The following is an 18,623-nucleotide window of genomic DNA, read 5'->3' as shown; positions in this document are numbered from 1 at the left end:
ATACATCAGTCCTGCCATCCCAGGAGTCAGTCTGGTAAACATTCACTGCACTCCCTTTAGAGCAAGAACATCCTTACTCAGATAAGGAGACCAAAACTGCACACAATATTCAAGGTGTGGCCTCACCAAGGCCCTGCAGCAAAACATCCCTGCTCCTGTACTCGAATCCTCTCACTATGAAGGCCAACATACCATTTGCCTTCTTCACCCTTGTTGGCTTGGAGTGGAGCAAGGAGCGGATTTTGGTTGGCCAGCTGCCAGGCTGAAAGAGGAGTGGAATGGACTCGTTTTTCCAGTCTGAGAACGGACGCCAGGACTGTGAGTGCAGTAGGGCGGTGGCCCAATTGACTGTGTACTGTTTGTACTGATATTGGTTGTGTTTTATTGTTGGGGGGTGTATTGCTATTTTTTGTTGTGTATTATTCTGGGCTTAGCGCTGGGTGCTTGCCAGTTGCGACCCTCCTGCTTCTGTGCACTGGGGGTTGAGGGGCCTGTCCTGGTGTTAGTGAGGGGGAGGGGTGTTTTCTCTCTCTCTCTCTCTCCTCAACCGCGCGCTGCCCGTCCTTTTCCGGTGAACTGAGCTGCTTGCGGGCGCCTCTTCACCGATGTGAGGCTGTTGCTGGAGCCGGAGGAGGGTGGGGGAGGGGAGCGTGCGCTGGCTTGGGGCCTGGTAGCTTGGCCTTGTATTTAACTGATTGTTGAGTTTCTTGTGGTTGCTCTGTATTTGGTTTTGTAAAGGGAGATCCCTCTCTCTTTTCCATGTCCTGTATCAGTGTGTCCTTTTCCGGTGGTCTGCGCTACTCGTTTGGGTGCCTTTCCACTGATGTTGGGCTGACGTTGGGGCAGGGCTTTGGTGTCTCCTTTTCCAGTGTCTGTGCTGCTCATTTGGGTGCCTTTCCACCGATGTGGGGCCACCGGGGGGGGGGGGGGGGGGGGGGGCGGGGGGGGTTGCATATGCTGGCTTTGCAGCTGGTGGCCTATTTAAAGGAACTGTTGTTTTGGATTGAACTGTGACCCCCTTCATGGGAGAGGAAGGATTTTCCCGCTCTCTCTCTCTCACACTGTGCACTACATCGGTGTGTCCTTTAACAGTGTTCTGTGCTGCTCGTTGGGCACCTTTCCGCTGATGTGGAGCTGCCATTGGGGACAGGGGGTGGTTGTGTGGGTGTGCTGGTGGTCTTTGTATCTTGTAACTGCTTTTGACATGTTTCTGTTCTTTTCTTTGACTGCTATTCTGCATGTTGCTGTATTATTGAGTTGTCAATAAACTAAAATATATTGCCAGTAGTCCCTAGCCAATAATAATCAGGCAGTTTATAACATCCCCCCCCCCCCCCCCCCCCCCCCCAAGTCTGAGGAATCCACTGAAGACCTTGGCGAAGGAGGGCGTCGGACTCGTTTTGCCGCAGGCCGGACACCATTTGCACGAGTCGCTGGATTGGGCAGCACATAACGAGAAGGCGAACGACACTTCCGCAATGAACGGTGTAACGGTTCTACATCCACGGGCCATGGATTCAAGGACTCCCCCTCGGAGCTGTCCTGTGTCTCCATCGCGGAGTCAGAGTCAAAAACCTCTGTCATCTCGGCGTCCATAACTCCACGCGGATCTGCAACAACCCGCGCAAGCTTTGAGTGCAGCGCCAGAGGAAGATCGTGAGGATAAATATCCACTGTGTCTGGTCTCTGCGGCTGTGGAAGTAAGCTCCGGGGGCAGGGAATCTTTGGAAGAAGCGGCCTTCTGGACCAAACGTGGTCTACGTGCTTATGCTGGAGACAACTTGGGCTTGCACCTGGTCCGAGATCGGGCCCGTTCATCGAAAGATAATGCCAGGCCCACTGGGCACCACCAGCAAAATTTTGAATGAACACCGGGTCACCAGGCGCAAACTGCCAAATCACCCGATGCCGAGAAAGGCCATGCCCCTGCGGTGTACTTTTGCGCCAATGTCCAGGAAAACCATGCTAAGGCGGGTGCGAAGTCTCCAGCCCATTAGGAGATCTGTGGGAGTTATCCCATTCACCGCATGTGGAGTGGTCTTATACAAAAACAAAAAAGCGAGCCAGTCTACTGTCCATAGACCCGAAAGACCATTTGAACGTGTGCACTGCGCGCTCCGCCAACCCATTGGAAGCTGGGTGGTACGGAGCGGTGCAGATATGGCGTATGCCATTCATCATGAATCTCGCAAACTCCTCACTTGTAAAAGGAGTGCCATTGTCCGTGACGAGCACCTCGGGGAGGCCATGCGTGCTAAAATACAAACGTATCTTCTTGATCGTTGCGCAGGACTTTGTGCCCACCATCTTATCCACCTCTAGCCATTTAGATTGGACAGCGATTAATAAAAGGAACATGGATCCTTGAAAAGGGCTGGCGAAATCCGCATGCAAGCGCACCCAAGGCCGCCCTGGACATTCCCAGTGATGTAAGGGCGCGGCCGGCGGAAGCTTCTGATGCTCCTGGCAAATGGATCCGTTTTAGGCCACCTTCTCAATATCAGCGTCGATGCTTGGCCACCAGGCATAACTCCGGGCCAACATTTTAATTTTGGTCATACCCGGATGTCCATTGCGCAAGTCCTTTAGTATCAGCTCCTGTCCTTTTTCCGGGACGACCACACGCGTCTCCCACAAAAGGATACAGTCTTCCACGCTAAATTCTGACAGCTTGGCGGAAAATGCCCACAACTCGCCTGGGATCTGTCTTTGTTGTCTTCCATACAGGACTATGTGCCGAACCTTTGACAGGACTGGGTCCGTCTGGGTCCACTCACTGATCTGCAATGCGATGTGAGGAATTGGCTTATCCTCTTGTAAACGTCCAAGCAGAGGCTTATGATCAGCCACGATAGTGAAGTGGCGGCCATAAACATACTGGTGGAAGCGTTTCACCGCAAAGACCACCGCCAGGCCCTGCTTCTCGATCGGCGCATACTTCTTTTCCGCTGCAGTCAATGTGCAGAAGGCAAAAGCTATCAGCCGCTCGGCTTTGTTCTCCATCTTGTGGGACAGGACGGCCCCGATACCATATGGGGATGCATCACACGTGATGAGCAATGGCTTTCCAGAATCATAGTGGGTTAATAATCCAGACGGCAATTGTTTCACCCACCGGAAAGCAGTTTCTTAACGGCTGATGACCCCAAACCCAGGTGTGATTCTTCTTCACCAGAAGGTGCAACGGGGCCAGCGTAGTTGCCAGATTGGGGAGGAACTTCCAGTAATAGTTTGAGGCTGAGAAAAGAACGAAGATGCAAAGCGTCAGTTGGGGCGGGGGGGCCTGTTGAATTGCGCGTAACTTCTCTGCAATGGGGTGCAAACCTTCGCAGTCCACCCGATAACCCAGGTAGACCACTTCCTTTGCCTGAAAAACACACTTTGTTCGACAGAAACGGACTCCAGCCTCTGAGAAGCGTCTAAGGTCAGCCTCCAAATTTTCCAAATGTTCCTGCTCCGAAGTTCTCGTAATCAAAACCTCGTCTAAGTAGACAGCGACATGCGATAAACCTCTCAAGATGCCCTCCATGACTCATTGAAAGATAGCGCAAGCAGGACAACCGTGTATACTCATACAGGCCCTTGTGTGTATTAATAGTTACATATGGCCAGGAGGCAGGGCCCAGCTCCAACTGTAGATGGGCATGACTCATATCCAATTTCATGAACGAGAGTCGGCCTGCAAGCTTCGCATAGAGATCTTCTATTGGATATCGGTCGAGCAGGAAGCCATATTCACTGTAAGTTTATAGTCGCCGCACAAGCGAACCGTGGCATCTGGCTTCCTGACCAGTAAAACTGTCACTGCCCAGTCGGTGATAATACCCAAGGTCTCCAAACGAGTGAGCTCCGCTTCTACCTTCTCGAGCAAGGCGTAAGGCACCAGGCGTGCCCGGAAATAGCGCGGTGTGGCTCCCGGTGCAACCTGGATACGGGCTACAGACCCTTTTATCTTCTCCCAAACTGGACTGGGTACCGTCCTAGTACCTCTGTTAACCCTCCAGAACCTGTTTGAAAAATGTGCTGCCACTGCAGCCGCAAATGGCGCAACCAGTCCCAACCCAACAGGCTGGCCTGTGGCTGCACATCAAGATAAGCGGGAAACGCTCCTCCTGGCGTCCATAAGCAACAGGGATCATCGTAGTTCTCGCAATGTCCAATGGTTCCCCCGTATAGGTGGCCAACCTGGCCTGTGTATCAGTCAATGTAAGGGTCTGTATACCCTGCTTGATGTGGTCGAATGTCCTCTGGGCAATCACGGAGACCGATGCGCCAGCATCCAACTCCCATCTCAAGTGGGTGACCGTTGACCCGTACCGTCACCTTAATGGGGGACACTCTGGGAGCTGCCACACAATGCAGCTGCAGGCGGCAGTCCTCCGTCTCCACATCCTCGGGTGTAGTCCCCGCAGGTTCATCCAAATGGAAGGTACAGCCCCTGGGCTGGCCCAGTTTCGATCAGAACGACAGCCCCCCTGGTGCCCCCAGCACCGGCATCCCCGACGGGGTCAGCGCCCACAAGTCCAACACTGACACGGTTCCTCGTCTATCGGTTCTGGAGAAGGCTCCGTTTGGGGAGGAACGTCCAGCGGCCACTGGCGCCGATTCGGACGCCACCCCGCCCAAGGTACAGCAGGGGTGCGGGGAGACCCTTTTGGACAGAAGGGGTTGCACCCCAAGGCATGCACCTCCATTCCCTGTAGCTCCTGCACTCCCCGTTCTGCGCTCACTCGGGACAACACTATCTGGATGGCCTGTTGAAAAGTCAATGACGGCTCGGCTAACAACTTCCTCTGGGAGGCCGCGTTGTTAATATCACAAACCAAATGATCACGTAACATTTCTGACAAAGTCTCACCATAGTCACAGTACCCCACAATCCTGCGTAGCCTGGATAGAAACTCTACAAGGGATTCTCTTGGGGTCCTCTCAGCGGTATTAAACCGGTAACGTTGGACTATCGTGGATGGGGTTGGGTTAAAATGTTGCCCCACCAAGGTCACAAGTTCATCAAATGTTTTGCTGTCAGGCGCAGCTGGTTATGTAAGGCTCCTAATCACCCCAATCATATGCGGGCCGCAGGCGGTGAGCAAAATGACCACCTGGCGCTCGTTTTTGGTGATGTTATTCGCCCGGAAGTAGTACCGCAACCGTTGTGCATACTGGTTCCAACTTTCCAGCGCAGCATCAAAGACACCCAAATGTTCATAAAGAGGCATGGTGTAACAGAAAAAAAACTTCCAACCTGTGTCCAACAAAAGTCCAGGGAGGTGGCCTCAGCAGCGTAGAGAGCTATCCACCTTAACCCTTGTCGACAGCACAGGGGGCCAGCCACTCCAGGGCTTCCCTTGTGGTACCCTCCCCCCCCCCCTTGCACACTGTTACACGGCCGAGACGGTTCTGGGGTGGGCGTGGCTAATACCCCAAAGGTGTTCTACACCCTGCCGGGGGCGGGACAGTCGAAAACCACCAATGCAGGGGTTGCAGCCTCCAAATTCTCCGCGGCCCCGTCACCCTTCCGCCTATTGACGAGGCGATTGGCGGTAAAATGCTATGCTCACCCCACCATGACCATTGAGGTGTGCACACGTGCAATGGCCGGGGTTGTCGGGGCGGTGGACCCGCTTGAGGCCACTCGTGCAATGGGCGGACGCACATGCGGTGGACCCGCTGGAGGCCACCGCCGAGCATGTTATTCCTTCCAACGTCCCGCCCTACATCCCACCGAGCTTCTTCTTCCCCCATCTCCACCTACTGGAGGAGGTTAGGTCCGGGGTGCCGCAGCTCACGCTCGGCCTGAGGGATCCTCCCTCCGCCGTATTTACTCCTTCCGGCGCCAGGTCTTTGTCCGCCTGGCCCGGGAGGAGGTCACGGAGCGGTGTCTTCCACCAGAGGGAGACCTTCAAAATCTTCTGGTCCGCGGACTGCATGCAGAGGGGTGGAGCACATTAGTTTCAACTGCCCCGCCCTTACAGCCGCCACTACTACCACCACCAAGGCGGCCGCGGCTGGCACTACCACCCCCTCCTCCCCCACCCCAGCAGCCGGCCCATGACAACACCGCGGCTGCTGGGTAGGGGGAGACGGAGCCTCCTCACGACCACTGACTGCCCAAAAAGGCAAAAAGATGTCACGGCGGTCGGGGACAAGGACCCTGTGCCCATCCAGTCCAGCTTGGTGGCCGCTACCTGATGCACTAAGCGTCAAGAACCACAAAGACATGTGAGACTTTAACCAAGGCTTTAATACACTACATAGGAAGCTTACCCGACACAGACGACCCCAGACAAAATGGGTCCGGTCTCAGAAGCTGGGTCTTATACTTAACTCCCGGGGGAGTGGCCAAGGCGGAGCTCTCCGTGGCCAGGTCAGGTTACATACAGGTGACCGAACCTCTACAGAGCTACAGTACAATGCACAGTACCATACACAGGATTACAGGGCCACGTTACACACGATTATATAACTATGTACAATGCTAGGGAGGTACAGTGGTGTATCACCACACTACCCCATCTCACTTCACTGCCACATCGAAATATCCTGGGCCCAGCGATAACACCTCATGGTCTCCAGAGGGCAGCGGGGACTCTGTGTCAGGCCCCAAGCCGGCGGTGCTATGGCCCTGCCACGACCCCAGGGGCTGGGCGATGCGGACGGGGTGAGGCCCCGCAGACGGGTGACACCCCCCCCCCCCCTCCCTCCCTCCCCGGTAAGCGCCGCATTTCCGGGAGGGGAGGTAGATCTCATTATCCCCATCCCAGGTGAGGGACGGGTGTCGCCCAAGTACATCCCCTCGACATCACACCCAGAACCACGAGGAAGAAAATCAAAAAGGCCGCCAAGACGCCTGAGTCGCCGTTGCCCCCCCCCAGCAGGAGGGTCCGTGCGGAGGCACGACCCCCGAGAGCTCATTCCGCCCTGTGCGGTTTTGCACCCCGTATACCTTTTTTTCGACTCTCGGGGGCAGCAGCACTCGTTTATTTTCGGGTTGTGGGTAGGTGGTGGTGAGGGAGCCCCCCTCCTCCATCCCAACTCTCGGCGCCAGAGTGCCCGGCTACCATCCTGCAGCTGTTTCCGGGGCTGTTCCCCAATCTCTCCGGTGGACGTGCGTCGGGGGTGGGGTCGGAGCCGCTGCCGCCCACGGACCCTGAACCCCGGGAGATGCCAGTGGGGAACCCACCCGCTGTTGACCCTGGGGGTGCGATCGACTCGGGCCAAGAGCTAGACGGTGGGCCTGTGCCGCCCGGAGGAGGACAGCTGCTCGGTAGCGGGCGATGAGGAGAATGTTGACACTCTGCAGCGATACAGAGTCTTCCCTCATCCCCTCGGGGGAACTCCGGACCTTTTTGAAACAGCATCACGGTCACCGAGACTGCAATTGGCTGGCCCTGGACAGCTGACTCGACCTGGCGCTGCTCCGAGATTCCAGCACGGGAGTTCGACCAAGACCTGGAGGAGCAGTGCCAAGTTGTCCTCTTCCTCGCAGGCGTCCCTCTGAGCACTGCGTTGTGTGTGATTGGTGACGGATACACACAACTGACATGGAGGTAACCATAGCCAGCCTCAACATCCACGGCAGCAGGGACACGCATCACCGATTCCAGTGCTCCTCTGTCCTCTGGGATGGAAAGCACCAGGTGTGCTTCCTGCAAGAAACCAACACCGCCCCGGGAGACGAAGCTAAGTGGATCCTGGAGTGACGAGGGCAAGTCTTCATTAGTCACTTGGCTCCATGTTCGGGCGGGGCGACTATCTTGTTGGCACCTTTCCCCCCTGGGCTCCAGCAGCAACTTTCCCCCCTGGGCTCCAGCATCACCTTCCCCCCTGGACTCCAGCAGCATATTTCCCCTGGGCTCCAACAGCATGTTTATCCAGTGCTCCAAGCAGCAACGTTCCCCCCGGGCTCCAGCAGCATCTGTACCCCGGGCTCCAGCAGCATCTTTCCCCTGGATTCCAGCAGCATGTTTATCCAGCAACATTTCCCCCCTGGGCTCCAAGAGCATGTTTATCCAGTGCTCCAAGCAGCAACGTTTCCCCACCCCCCCTGGGCTCCAAGCAGCAACGTTTCCCCACCCCCCCTGGGCTCCAAGCAGCAACGTTCCCCCCTGGGCTCCAGCAGCATGTTTATCCAGTGCTCCAAGCAGCAACATTTCCCCCCTCCCCCCAGGCTCCAGCAGCATCTTCCCCCCGGGCTCCAGCAGCACCTGTCCCCTGGGCTCCAGCAGCATCTTTCCCCCGGGCTCCAGCAGCATCTTTCCCCCGGGCTCCAGCAGCATCTTTCCCCCGGGCTCCAGCAGCATCTGTCCCCCAGGCTCCAGCAGCATCTGTCCCCCGGGCTCCAGCAGCATCTGTCCCCCGGGCTCCAGCATCATCTTTCCCCCGGGCTCCAGCAGCATCTTCCCCCCGGACACCAGCAGCATCTGTCCCCCGGGCTCCAGCAGCATCTGTCCCCTGAGATCCAGTAGCATCTTTTCCCCCTGTAATAGTTTTCACAACTGCAGCAGCAAATGGACAAGAAATTATCCCTTTAAGGAGCACTTTAAATCCACATCAATACCTTGCTAACCACCAAGTAGTTAGTTGCTGTTATGAGAGGTCGCCATGGGGTTTTGATACGGTGGGTTTGGATTGGATGTTTCCTCTTGTTGGGGAATCTAGAACTCGGGGTCACTGGTTTTACAGTGGGGTGTTATCCTTGATATCTGTTGACATTTGTGAAGATAAAGGTGAGTGAAGTATATTGGACTGTAATCATGCTTTTCATATTTACCAAATGTATTTTCTTGTTTTTAAAAAGTAACTGGCAGTCTGTGACTCTGTTCCAACATGTTTCTAAAAAAACTAAATGTTAGTCTTCTGAGCCGGCGTTCCATTCTGGGACCTTCCTGTCCAGTAGTAAAACAAACATGGGTTGTAACACACACCCCTTCCCCAAAGCACTGATTTCCAATTTTTTGTTTATAAATACCATCATATACTTTCTCATTCTAATCTCCTCTCACTCTGCATCTCTCAACCTCTCCACCAATGGCAATAACTTGCATTAATAGACCGCATTTAAATAAGCAAAAAACTCAAGTAATTTCACAGAAGAGTAAGGAGACAAAATGGACATTAAGGAAAAGGAAATATTATATTGGATGGTCAAAATGAAATGAAAATCACTTATTGTCACAAGTAGGCTTCAAATGAAGTTACTGTGAAAAGCCGGAGGCTGGTACGGGTAAAAGGTTTTGTACAGTAAGAAGTCTTACAACACCAGGTTAAAGTCCAACCGGTTTGTTTCGAATCACTCCTCCTTCCTCAGGTGAATGAAGGAGCTGTGCTCCAAAGGCTAGTGATTCGAAACAAACCTGTTGGACTTTAACCTGGTGTTGCCAGACTTCTTACTGTCCTCACCCCAATCCAATGCCGGCATCTCCACATCAAGAGAGGAGGTTGATTTTTAAGGAGCAGTGGAAAAGCAGAGGTTTAGGGAGGGAATTGGGGCTTTGGTAATGAAGACACAGCTATCAGAAAAGTAGTAAAGTTGGGGGGGGGGGGGGGGTGGACATTGAGCTTGGAGCACTGTGTATTCCTATTTCACCTGATTTCAATTATAACGGCTGTCTACAATATTCCTTTCTTTGTAAGTACCCAAGGCACCAAGGGAATACTGTTTTCTTCAAAAAATTGTCTCCTGCACTGTAGGGATTATGTTGTAAGAAAGCAAACGGAGCTTAATTAAATGTTCCTTCCAATAGCAGGACGGCCAGACAGTGCAGCTCTCCTTCACCACTAACTCCGGGCCAAAGTCTCCAGTCTGCAGCTTTTAGAGTCCGAGCCCTTCGCCGCAGCCGACACCAAACAAGAGACAAGCCGAGAATGAAGGAGCAGCAATGGTGCCTATTTGAAGCCAGTCCTGAGGGGGAAAGGAGCCGCTCACACTGTCTCATCCTGTCATGGCGACCGTGTCCCCACCCCATGACGTCATGGACAGGCGTGCGGCTCAGCCCTGCGCGCGGAGCATTGTGGGCACAGCTTCCCACTGGTCAATCAGGCTGCGGGCTTGCGAGAGGGCGGGGCCTCGAGGGGAGAGGCTGCGGACCCGTGAGAGGGCGGGGCCTCGCGCAGAGAGGGTGAGCGGCAGGGGCGGCGCTTCCTGCTCCCCGGTGAGTTTGAGCAGGGTTTGTATCTTCCCCTCTGGCCGTGTGAATGTGTAAACTGACAGAAAGTGTGCCGCTTCCCAGAGAGGAACAGTTTATTGAGCTGAAAGGAGGTTTTTGCGTTGGGGGTGGGATCGGGAATCTTCTCCACAACATAGACGCAGGAAGTAAGAAACATCGCCAGAGCCACAGGCTGCTTTCCCCAGTGAGGGGCAGCTGGGGCTGCCAAGAGGGGGGGGAACCTGAGCATCACCACACCTGGGGCAAGGTGCACCTTCATGAATAACCTCAGCCGGTGCTGGGATTGAACCCGCGCTGCTGGCCTCGCTCCACATCACAAACCAGCCAACTGAGCCAAACAACATCCAGCAAGGACCAGTCTCTCTCCAGCTTCCATCATTCGGTGGCTGATCAGCAATATAACTCCACACCTACCTTTACCCCTTGCCCGAATGCCTTTTGGTTAACTGGGAAAATGCTGCTTGATCGAGCTGATGTTGGAAGAAAATTCCATCATGGTTTGTGTGTCGAAGTGTTCCATAATTTTAACTTCAAAAATCAGGCATTAACTATGCCTCGCAATTGTAGACTCCTCAACCAAATAAAATAATTTATCGATCTACTCTATACTGAAAATTTTGGATCAAATGACCTTGACCTTCCAGATTCCAGGGAATGCAGCATAGTTTGTGTATCAGTCTGGTAAACCCACACTGTATGATTGTACATTCTAGCCTTTCACACAGGAAACAACTTGCATTTATATAGCACCTTTAACGTAGACATGCACACAATAGGATGCAAATGGTAGAGTTTTGGACGAGTTGGATTTGAGGTTGGCCAATGAAAATATTGGAGACGGCAAGCTTTGAACTGGTGGAGCTATGGATGAGAGTTTGAATGACAGTCTAGATAGGATGGGACAGAGGAAGGCACCATTTCAGAATGGAATTGACAATCTCGGTGATGGATTGTAAGGATTGAAACTGGACCCGTATTAAAGCAGGATGTGGAGGTGGTCCACTTTCAGGTGGGATGACCCAAGATTGGATGTGAGACAAGCAGTGAGACTGCAAAGAAGCACAGTAAGAAGTCTTACAACACCAGGTTACAGCAAAGAGGCAGTAGAGGGAGCAAGAGACCTGGAGCTGGCTGTTGTCCGTGTATGTATAAGGTACATACAAGAAGGTAACTACAAGAATACAAAGTAGCTGCTAACTGAACAGGCACAAACTATTGAGGACTCCGCTGATTTGGTCATGTTTGTTTAAAAAAAATTTTTTTTAAGTGTACCCAATTAATTTTTTCCAATTAAGGGGCAATTTAGAGTGGCCAATCCACCTACCCTGCACATCTTTGGGCTGTGAGGGCGAAACCCACGCAAACACGGGGAGAATGTGCAAACTCCACACGGACAGTGACCCAGAGCCAGGATCAAACCTGGGACCTCGGCGCCGTGAGGCTGCAGGGCTAACCCACTGTGCCACCATGCTGCACTGATTTAGTCATGTTGATGCCTTCAGTGGCCAGCAACATTCAAATGGGATGGACCAAAATGGTGTAGCTAAATTCCCATTTCAAAAGTCCACAATGACAGTTTACTGAAATCCTCGTGAGACAGTACAACTCAGGAAGCAGAGTGGGTGTCCAGTTTCACAGAGGAATCCTGGATAGAGGTCCCCTCTAGAGGTGGAACTTGAATTGTGTTTCCTATTAACCGGAAATCCTTGTGACATGATAGCCTGTGTGTCAGACACTTGAGATATTGCATGGCTGTCACATTCTCTTGTTAGGTAGAGTCATGAATCTTTACATATTTTTGGCAATGTGTAATTATGTTTTACAAATGTTAACACGCCACCAGCCAGTTCTCATTGTATTGGAATATTTGAGTAAAAATTTGGATTTCAGCACCCTGCCCCCCTCAATCAGAATTACATATCTGTGCATTAACCTCTTTATAAAATATTTCTTATTAGAGTTTTTTCTTTTTTACAAGTAGCGCAACAAACCCTCAGCTGACTCAATGCAGCATAAATGCTTTGCGTATGTGAATGCAGAAAAAGACCGGAAAACACCAACACAATTGATTCAGCTTAATCGTTAAATTGACTCCCCGACTGTATAATAAAAAGGTATAACGAACAGATAAGTTAGAGAATAGGAGAGAAGGTGATATGGTGCACAACATCACATACAGTGAGTTCAAGACATAACTTATGGAAAACCTTGCAGGAACAAGGATCCAGCTGCACAGAACATACAGTGCAGAAGGAGGCCATTCGGCCCATCGAGTCTGCACCGACCCACTTAAGCTCTCACATCCTCCCTATCCCTGTAACCCAATAACCCCTCCTAACCTTTTTGGTCACTAAGGACAATTTATCATGACCAATCCACCTAACCTGCACGTCTTTGGACTGTGGGAGGAAACCGGAGCACCCGGTGGAAACCCACGCAGACACGGGGAGAACGTGCAGACTCCACACAGACTGTGACCCAGCGGGGAATCGAACCTGGGACCCTGGCGCTGTGAAGCCATAGTGCTATCCACTTGTGCTACCGTGCTGCACAGGGAGGGGTCAAGTCCAAGATTGCAGAGTTTGGTTATTCGTCTTGTTGGGATAACGGTGTTGAAGGCGGAGCGGTAATCTATGAACAGTCTGACATAGGTGTCCTTGTTGTCGAAATGTTCGAGTGTTGATTGTAGGGCCAGGGAGATAGCATCTGCTGTGGATCGGTTGTGACGATAGGCGAACTGGAATGGATCGAGACTGTCTGGGAGGCTGCCGTTGGTCCATCTCATGACTAGCTGCATGAAGCATTTCATGATAACAGACGGCAGGCCACCGGTGGGTAGTCGTTGAGGCAGGCTACCTTGTTCTTCTTTGGTACTGGTATTATGGTGGTCTTCTTGAAGCAGGTGGGGACCTCGGAGCAGAGACGTGAGGTGTTGAAGATATCTGCGAATACACTCGCCAGTAGGTCTGCGCAGGCTCTGAGTCCTCGCTAAGGGATTCAGTTGGGGCCCGTCGCTTTCCGTGAGTTCACTTTCAAGAAGGTAGGTCTTACCTCTGAGGCTGTCATAGTGGCTGTGGGCGTGTCCAAGTCTGTTGTGGCGGGTGGCACTGATGTATTGGCTGACTGTTCTAAGCGGGCATGTAACCTGTTCAGTTCATCGGGGAGGGATGCTCCAGCCCCAGAGATCTGCCTGGCCTTGCTTTGAAGCCTGTGATCTCGTGTAAGCCCTGCCATAGATGTTGTGGGTTTGTGTCATTGGCCTGGGACTCTAGTTTGATCCGGTATTGTCTTTCAGCATCCCTGATGGCTTTCCGTACGTCGTACCTGGATTTCTTATATAGGTCAGGGTTGTCAGACTTGAGGTCCTCTGTCCGGGACTTCAGCGGGGAGTGGATCCTTTGGTTGAGCCAGGGTTTCCGATTGCCATATCTCAGTGAAGCAGGGGACCAGGAAAGGTCTCGTCTTTTACCTTTCACCTATTGGCATCGGGGCAGCATTTTGTCCTAGAATGGAAGATGGCGTAGAACGATCCATCGCTTTTGCAACACTAACCTTAACTAATACTGAGAGAAAGAGGGCCAAATTGAGAAAGAGGGCCTCGCCATCCTTTGTGGGGATTACAAATTCCACTAGTATGTGTAGAGGCATCAATTCATGATCATCGCCAATCACAAGCCATTATTAGGGTTATTTCGGGAGGACAAGCCTATTCCGCCTCATCCATCAGCCAGAGTCCAGCGGTGGGCTTTACTTCTAGCAGCTTACAACACAGACCAGGTGCCCAAATCCCAAACGGAGATGCCATGAGCTGACTTCCACTGCCTCAAACTATGCCACCACCCCCAGTACCACCAGAGATGGTGTTAGCCCTCAACGTCTTGGATGGTCTGCTGATATCATTGCAGCAAATACTGAACTTGACTCCAGGATTGTCCAAAGTGAAGCATATGGTCCTTCACAGATGGCACTTTGATGGGTCAGACCAAGTCCAGCCATTCCAGCTCCACAAACTCAGCTGTCAGGATGGACTGTTACTGTGGGGATTTAGAGTGGTGGTTCCAGCCCCATCAAAGGGAACATTGCTGCAGGAGTTACACGATGCTCACCCAGGTCAGAGCAAAATGAAAATGCTCACGTGTTTGGTGAACAGGTGTTGATAAGCATATTGAAAACCTAGTCTGGTGTGATCAATGCCAATCGCCATAAACTGCCTCTATCGGCTCACTTGCACCCATGGGAGCAGCTTAGCCGACCTTGGGCACAGTTACAAGTGGATTTTGCAGGTCTTTTTCTGGGCACCATTTATTGTTGATGCCCATTCCAAATGGCTTGATATTCATGAAATGAGAACAGCAATGTCGTTCAACAGTCGAAAAACTACGACAAATCTTTGCTATGCATGGCCTGTCAGAAGTTTAAGTCTCTGATAATAGCTCTACCTTTACAGAGGCAAAGTTTCAGCATTTTATTCAAACTAACGGAATGCAACATGTGTGCACTGAGCCCTATCACCCAGCCTCGACTAGCTTCACAGGAAGAGTTGTCCAGATATTCAAGTCTGAGAAATAGCCACCACACCCTTAGGATTGATGCTTGCTGGATTCCTCCTGACTTACAGAACGACACCACGTTTTACTTTGAGAATATCCACTGCAGAGCTACTAATGGGGAGGTGCCTTTAGACCAGATTTGACCCAATGTTCCCCAATTTTGCAGGGAAGGTGGGGGCGAAACAAGATACACAAAAGAAATATCACAATTCTGTCAAAGGTGACAGGTCCTTCAAGGTAAATGGCTTAGTATTCATCTGGAACTTTAAGATTGGCCCAGCCTGGGTCCCCGGGAAGATCATAACAAAAACAGGCCGTGTATCTGTCTGATTGACCGCCAAGGGAAAAAAAGTAAGGAAATATGTAGATCATAAAAGGAACAGAAAAACTAACATATTAAAGCAAAGCAGGCTGATTCAGCAGTACATACTAGTGTCCCTCCGATAGCGTCAAGTTCAGTGGGACCGGTTACTCCAGAGGAAAGGCCTCCTGTTCCAATGGGAACTGAAGCAGATGTCTGCACTCGTACGCTTCCCAACTGCTGCACAAGATATCGTTACCTCAACTGAGGCAGAACCGGCCAGAGAGCTGACGCGTTCTGAGAATTTGGATGTCTCCTGATAGACTGAAATTTGAGTGATTCTACTGTGTTACCCCACCATTTCTTTTAAAGAACTATTCTTGTAAATAGTTGTCTGATTGTAAATGGGGTAGTAAAGAAGTTTAAGGGGGAGGGAGATGTTGTAGCGTGGCAGAGCACACGAAGCGGCAGTTCAGTCGTGGAGCAGCGGGGCACAAGTCGGTGGTTGTGCGCTGGCCGGTTGACACCCGGGGAGTCGAGGAGTAGGGTGCTCGAGGATCAGGTCTCCATCTTGGGGAGTCAGCTCCACCCGGGTTGCATCTGACTGCTCCCTTTTGCCGACAATTTTATTAGGATTCTTCGGCATTTTGTCATCAAAGCTTAGCCGGAAATCTACTTGTGACATGCTATGGAGTATTCACTCTCTGATTAGGTAAGAATGTGCCACAAACAGGATAAATGAGAGGATTAAAGGACGAGTAGCGACAGAGCCCATGGAAACGCTACTATTCCCGTGCCTGCATCAAGTGATCCACATTGACTTCTCTTTGAGAGGGGTGTTTCCAAACCTCACTTCCCAATCCTACAAAGTGGCCTCTTGTTTCAGGCATTGATGGAATCCATGGAGCAGTATGCTCTGTTTCTGCAGGAGGAATGTAATGTGGTTTTAGAGGAGACACTGAATAAATCTCCAGTGCATCTTTGTTAGCTTGTGATAAGCCACCAACCAGATTAATTATAATTATGCTACATGAACGGAATCCAATCTGGCTAGACCACTCACCTCGGAGCTATTGACTTAGTATTCATTCCAAACCAAAATGCCTTGAAAGTGCCTCCACTGCACAAGACTAAATGTTTTCATCTCTTACACCAGCCATTCTTGAAGCCAGTTTAGACCCAGGTTGTTGGCAGTTTCCCAATTGTGGATCTGTGCTCACTGACTTCTAGTTTTTTTAAAATAAATTTAGAATACCCAATTCATTTTTTTCCAATTAAGGGGCAATTTAGCGTGGCCAATCCACCTACCCTGCACATCTTTTGGGTTGTGGGGGCAAAACCCATGCAAACACAGGGAGAATGTGCAAACTCCACACAGACAATGACACAGAGCTAGGATTGAACCTGGGACCTCGCCGCCGTGAGCCCGCAGTGCTAACCCACTGCACCACTGTGCTGCCCACACTGACTTCTAGTTAATACTGCAAACTAATTTCTGGTAGACTTGGTGAAGAAAGCCTCCATTCCTATTGTCAGCTTGGCTCAGTGGTGGCATTCCTCTTGTGATTTAGGGAGTTACAGGTTTGGGAACTCCAGGAAAGAGTCCTAACCGAGGCTGGCTCTGCAGTGCAGTACTGGGGGAGGTGCAGCATTGCCAGAGGTGTTCCTTTTCAGATGAGACCTTATGCTGAGGCCCCGTTTGCCCATTCAGGTGCTTGTAAAAGATCACATTGAAGAATTTGAATTTATTTGAAGAAAAGCTGGGATTTTTCCCCAGCATCCTGACCAATATTCATCTTTCAACCAACATTATCCAAAACAGATTAACCTGGCATTTGCCACATTGCTGTTTGTATCACGTTGCTGTGTGCAATTTGGTCACAACATTCCGTCAAACATCAATAACGATCACACTTGAATCTAAGTCTTTGTTTATGAAGTTCTTTGGGTTACCCTATGAGGGGGGCTGAGGTGCTACAAAAGTGTTATTTGTTGATTTGGACTTGGCTGAGATTTCGAGATGGGGGACATTAGATTAAATTCTGATTAAATTTCGACCCAAAACATTAACTCTGTTTCTCTCCACAGATGCTGGCAGATCTACTGTCTATTTCCAGAATTTCCTGCTTTTTTTTAAGTTCCTTTCCCAGTTTGTGTTCCCACAGTGTCCCTGAGCTGAGAGAAAAATCAGGATCCCATTCTTGATTGTCTGATGGCTCTGCAGTGTAGTTGTACTCCGTCCCATTTTGGAATCCTCTTGCCCTCGCCATCAGTCCACCACATTGGCAACGAGTGACGTTTGCGATGTCTGGCATGGTTCATTGAGGAGCACTTTCATCGCTGAGTGCTGCCATTGAACCAAGAGGGCAATGGAATGAAAATTCTTCTCTCGGCACCTGTAAGAGTCCTTCATGAAATCAAATTGGACATTCAACCAGCCGTCGGTGAATTGAAGTTAATTTCAGAAATGTGAACAAAACAATCCAGTCTGACTCCCAATTGCAGTACTGGAGGGAGTGCTGCACTGTCAAGGTGCACTCTGTCAAATTTGATTTGAAACTGGGCCACCAGCTCAGATGCACAGAAAGAAAAGAGTCCATGGCAGTACTTTGAGGAAAATTAGAGAAAGTATCGCTGTGACCTGACCAATGTTTATCCCTCCACCGATATCACCCAAACAGTTCCTGGGATCATATTTGAGCAAATTGTGTACTGTGTTTCCTACAAGTCAAAACATTTGATCAGTAAACTGTGTACATGCACAGCTGGCCCAACAACATTGGAGGTATTGTCTGGTCATTTCAACTTGTGTAAAATATTTAAAGGTACTGAATGTAACAACAAAATTCCAATGGGGATTTTGCTCATGATAAAAATCACAATTCAACCTCGGCTATTGCTGTTTGATCCAGTTATTATCAGTCTCTCTCTCTCTGAGTATCCCAGCACGCTCACCCTGTTTGAAAGCAGTTCCTCGCAGCAAGTCCACCTTGTTTCAATGCATTGTGTAAATTTGTTCAGACTCATTGTCTCTTCCCTTTGGGTTGCTTCATTGGGCAGAAGTTGAATATCATCTTGTGATGGTTCTTGCCACAGGTAGAGTTGGAGTCTCGCCGTGCCGTGCCGATGGCTGGAATGGAGGCTGTGAAACAATGCGATGTACCTGTTGCCATCCTTCAGAATCGGATCAAAGCTGCCCAGGACCCTGAGGAGACAGCGAAGCTTCAGGAAGACCTGGACCAGCTCCTTGAGGTAACTGAACATAGGGTGGGAGTCCCGCACCGCACCCCTCCACCCAATGGGTGCTTCCTCGCATCATAACTAGTGATTGAATATTACTGTTTAGTGATGGACTAAGGAAGTGATGGGATTGGGTGCTCACTAACTGGCTGACTCGGCATTAGGGAATGTTGCTACCAGAGAGCACCCCCATCCCTGAGATTTTTATTCATTTTATGGGATGTAGGCATCGCTGGTTAGGCCAAGATTTATTGCCCATCCCTAGTTGCCCTTCAGAATGTGCTGGTTAGTTGCCTTCTTAAACCGCTGCAGTCCCTGAGGTGTAGATACACCCACAGTGCTGTTAGGGAGGGAATTCCAGGA

At 50.9% G+C, this 18,623-nt stretch overlaps 1 protein-coding gene across 5 annotated transcripts in view; it reads left to right on the top strand.

The window, feature by feature from the left end:
- LOC140387886 (protein NLRC3-like) overlaps positions 1 to 18,623 on the top strand; it is a 98,775-nt gene that overhangs the window by 64,567 nt on the left and 15,585 nt on the right. For all 5 annotated transcript variants that reach the window (XM_072471172.1, XM_072471170.1, XM_072471173.1 and 2 more), the window contains one exon: positions 18,117 to 18,272. In XM_072471172.1, coding sequence (XP_072327273.1) covers positions 18,117 to 18,272 — 156 coding nt within the window. The remainder of the gene's footprint in view (positions 1 to 18,116; positions 18,273 to 18,623) is intronic.

Source organism: Scyliorhinus torazame, chromosome 13 (genome assembly GCF_047496885.1).
Source record: "Scyliorhinus torazame isolate Kashiwa2021f chromosome 13, sScyTor2.1, whole genome shotgun sequence".
Lineage (NCBI taxonomy): Eukaryota > Metazoa > Chordata > Chondrichthyes > Carcharhiniformes > Scyliorhinidae > Scyliorhinus > Scyliorhinus torazame.
This window is presented reverse-complemented; position numbering and strand designations above follow the sequence as displayed.